Source organism: Pongo abelii, chromosome 7 (genome assembly GCF_028885655.2).
Source record: "Pongo abelii isolate AG06213 chromosome 7, NHGRI_mPonAbe1-v2.0_pri, whole genome shotgun sequence".
NCBI lineage: Eukaryota > Metazoa > Chordata > Mammalia > Primates > Hominidae > Pongo > Pongo abelii.
In genome coordinates, this window is record NC_071992.2 from 96,741,456 (window position 1) to 96,745,386 (window position 3,931).

General features: G+C 36.7%; 1 protein-coding gene across 1 annotated transcript; it reads right to left on the reverse strand.

Moving 5' to 3' along the window:
* Window positions 1-332: 332 nt before the first annotated feature.
* FABP9 (fatty acid binding protein 9) lies at window positions 333-3,672 on the reverse strand. The gene is made up of 4 exons (XM_002819214.4): window positions 3,550-3,672; window positions 1,254-1,426; window positions 682-783; window positions 333-513 (listed from the first exon to the last, which is right to left on the reverse strand). The coding sequence occupies exons 1-4, from the start codon at window positions 3,623-3,625 to the stop codon at window positions 463-465; spliced, it is 402 nt and encodes a 133-aa protein (XP_002819260.4). The 5' UTR covers window positions 3,626-3,672; the 3' UTR covers window positions 333-462.
* Between the last annotated feature and the right edge of the window lie 259 nt (window positions 3,673-3,931).

Below are 3,931 nucleotides of genomic sequence, written 5' to 3' on the forward strand. Positions count from 1 at the left end.
CTGTATCATCATCATTTAATCTATGTATCTGCTTTAAGTGGGCCACACTTCTGAAAAAATAAAAAAATCAGCAATGTTGGTTTTTAGAATCTGTGCTGCCTAGGAGATCACCTGAATTTCCATATGGCTTTGGTAGAATGCCTTAACCTAAATGGAGTGGGTCCTTCAGTGAGAGCTCAAGGACTGTGGAAGTCAGGTGGGCGGAGGACAGAGGGGAATTTGGTGCTGTTACAGTCACACCACAGGCAAGTAGCTTCTTGCCTCATCAATTCATTGGTCTGTTCCTAATCCTCATTATTAAATAGCTTATTTGATAATGCACTTAATTTGCACTTAATTTGATGCTTTTATTAAGCAAACTTATATTGAGACATTTTTTAAAAATCACTAGGCCTGAGGCATATCTTCTTCAAGTACCAGTTCCTTGTCAGTGAACAAGTTTTCATTGCTGTGGGCCTTTCTTCACACCTTTTCGTAGATTCTGGTGCTGACAATATTATTCATTTTACATTCCTGAAAGCAAAGAGGCATCTATTAGAGTTGGTAGATAACAGGCTAAACTTGCCCTGCCCCTTTCTCCTCAGACCAAACCCTTAATTCAGGATGCAAAAACAATTGAGTAACTTGAAAGGCATGTATCAAATAGGAACATATAAAGACTTCAATTTAAAGAATACTTACCACTACCATTTTTTCATCCACAATTTTTTTTTTGATTGTTGTCTCTTTGCCGAGCCATTTTTGGACGTGAATCATTGAGCCATTCTCTAATGTTATGGTGCTCTATAAATGCATAAAGAAATCAGAAGTAGCAACTCACTACTTTCTAACCTACATGAGACCACATATCTACTTTTTAATTTCTATTTTGAAATTCTTTTCTTAAAATCCTCACTTTTATTGTCATGATTTAGTACTATCAAACTAGAAGAAGTCTCAAGAGATTATTCAATTAGTGCTCTTTCCTAGGCAAACAATGCGTAAGCTATTTGTGTTTAGTTGTTTCTTTCTATGTGCTCTTTCATATAATGACAAAGAGATAAGAAAAAATGAAATGAAAACAATTTGAATTTTTTTAGCCCTATTGTTAACCATCAAAATAATTAGCAAAAGGATTAACTTTAGAGATGTGCGACTATTAACAGAACAAGCCCAGACAGACTTGGTGATAAATCAAATTACAGAGTAAACCATGCCTAACCACCTTCTAACTTTTTCCTGATTGTTGAACACCAGGAAGAATTAGTTCTGACCTTTACTTTCCGGTTGTCTGCTGTGGTTTCGTCAAATTCTTCCCCCAGCTTGAAGGAGATCTTAGTGTCCTGGAAAGAACTTTCCGTTCTTATGGTCATCATTTTCCCATCAACACTAATAGTTACTGTTGGTTTCACTAACCCTGCCATGTTCCGGGCTGCAAAATTCACTCCTATAAGACAGAGATAGCCTTGGACCTTATTAAGACATTGTTAACAATCACTTCGGAAGTCAATTTTCAAAGAATGCTTACTTTACCTATTTTGAAATTTTGGATAATGTACAGTAACTTATTTTATGTTTTCTGTGATATCAGGGCTGAGCTAGATCCTCCCACTCATAAGGTATATATGTGACATTTTGAAAAGCTAAATTCACTCTCTGAGACTATTACACTTCCTCTAAAATGTAAATTTCTATGGTGCCTTTCAAGAGATCAAATGCTTGCACTTCACCCTGTGGAGTGTTACAACAACCGTGTGGGTGCGGGAGGAGTTTGACTTAGAGCCTGGCCCTATTGTTCTGGTTGGGAATTTCCTGTGGTCAAACTTGACTCCTGCAGTTGGTGGGCAGAAGAGCTGACTCCTTCTCTGTCCTGATATCAAACTCCATTTCACATTTAGATTGTGGAACTGATATGACACATCTTACTGTAGAGAAGCAGTGTTAGACATTTGCATCACAAAGAAGAGTGAGATGGTTAAAACCCAGGCTCTAACTTGGCCACTTGCTAGCTTGGGCATATTATTTACCTCTCCTAACCTTCAGTTTTCTCAATAGTAAAGTGTGGATAACTGTATACTTAACCTCGCAGGTTTTTTGTTTGTTTGTTTTTTGTTTTGAGACAGTAGTCTCACTATGTTGCCCAGGCTGGAGTGCAGTGGCACAATCTCAGCTCACTGCAACCTCTGCCTCCCAAGTTCAAGCGATTCTCCTGCCTCAGCCCCCCGAGTAGCTGGGATTACAGGCACATGCCACCATGCCCAGCTAATTTTTGTATTTTTAGTAGAGATGGGGTTTCACCATGTTGGCCAGGCTGATCTCGAACTCCTGACCTCAGGTGATCCACCTGCCTTGGCCTCCCAAAGTGCTGGGATTACAGACATGAGCCACTGTACCCAGCCAGTGGATGTTTTAAAAGGTTAAATGAAAGGGGTTAGCATGGTACTGGCACATAGAAACTGCTCAGCTGTTATTCTTGCTTGTATTATGCCTAAACCCAACTCCCAGTCAACACAAGTGCTATTCTGGCCATAAGGCCCAAGTTTTTAATATACCGCCCCAATTTTTATTCAAAACAAGTGAGTCTATAAATCTATGAAGAGACAGAAAAACTTGTTTCTTATGACCCTCTGAGAAAGTGAATATTGACTACATCAGAGGAACAAATATTACATTTATAAGCACATTGACTTATTATGGGGATAAGGCATTGTTATTTCATTGTCTAGAATGAGTAAACATAATTAATAATTGTAAGCATCCATTGAGCATTTTATGTAAGTTAAAAAAAAACTTACATACTGGAGACAAGAAAGTCCTTGGCTTTGTATACAGTTTACTACAAGGGAGGTTTCTCTTAATTAAATATGAAAAATATGAAATAATTGCTGTTCTTCTATTAGTAAAGAACAGTTTAGCTATTATACACCCAAGTGATTATAATTAATGTGTAACTATATGACTTGAGTTAGCCATTAAAGGATTGGTAGGGTTTATAATTCTGAGGAATATCCAGTGGTGAGACATTCAGTGAGTAAAAATGTTCTGTTTCTTCAGATTTGTAATTCTTCAAAATCATGTTTATAAAATATCTCTCACATGTATGAGAACTCTAAAAATTAACCAACTAGAAATTTTGTTAGTTGATACTGCTGTTTTAAAGCTATAACTTAAAGCAAACCTTGAAACAAATTTAATTGATCAATTTAATTGTAGGTAGTGATTACTGTCTATAAATTTGAAGCTGGGAAAAATGTTATTAAATGAAATGACCAAGCTAAAATGAAATCCTATCTAGAAGTTAGGTGAAGTATTTTCAAAAAGGATAAATGGGCTTAAATATATGGATTATGACTGGACAGAGGTGTCTGTGGGCCTAGTCTTCCAAAAAGAGACAATTATTACTAGTAATTTAAAAAAGCAAAAGTAGAAGCATAAATTATGTTAGTCTATAGGAATACACCCTAGGATCACAAAAGGAAGATAATTGTAGGAAAATTCATGGTAAAGTACAAACCCAATCACATCACAAAGTGCTTTGCCAATTTCCAAATTTGTAATGGTATTTCTCACCCAGTTCTTTCATGTAATCCTCAAAGTTTTCACTGGAGACCAGCTTCCAGGTTCCCAAGAAGGGCTCAACCATCATGGAACACTTGCTGAGAAGAGCCACTCGTAATTGAAAACCAAAGAAATATAGGCATTACGGTGCTGCCAGTAGTTTAATTTAAAAAGCATCTTCATCACGTGACTCTTCTGAAATGGCCAATGGGCAACAGCAGCAAGACTAAAGATTTTAGGCATCAGCATTTGACTCATTTTATTTACCTTCAAATTAAGAGACTGAAAATTAGCATGTAAAATTAAATTCTGGTCAATGATTTTAGCTTCTAGCAAAAAGATTTACACCCAAGTCACCTGACAAATATTACTTGTGGGACGGAGACAATTTTCA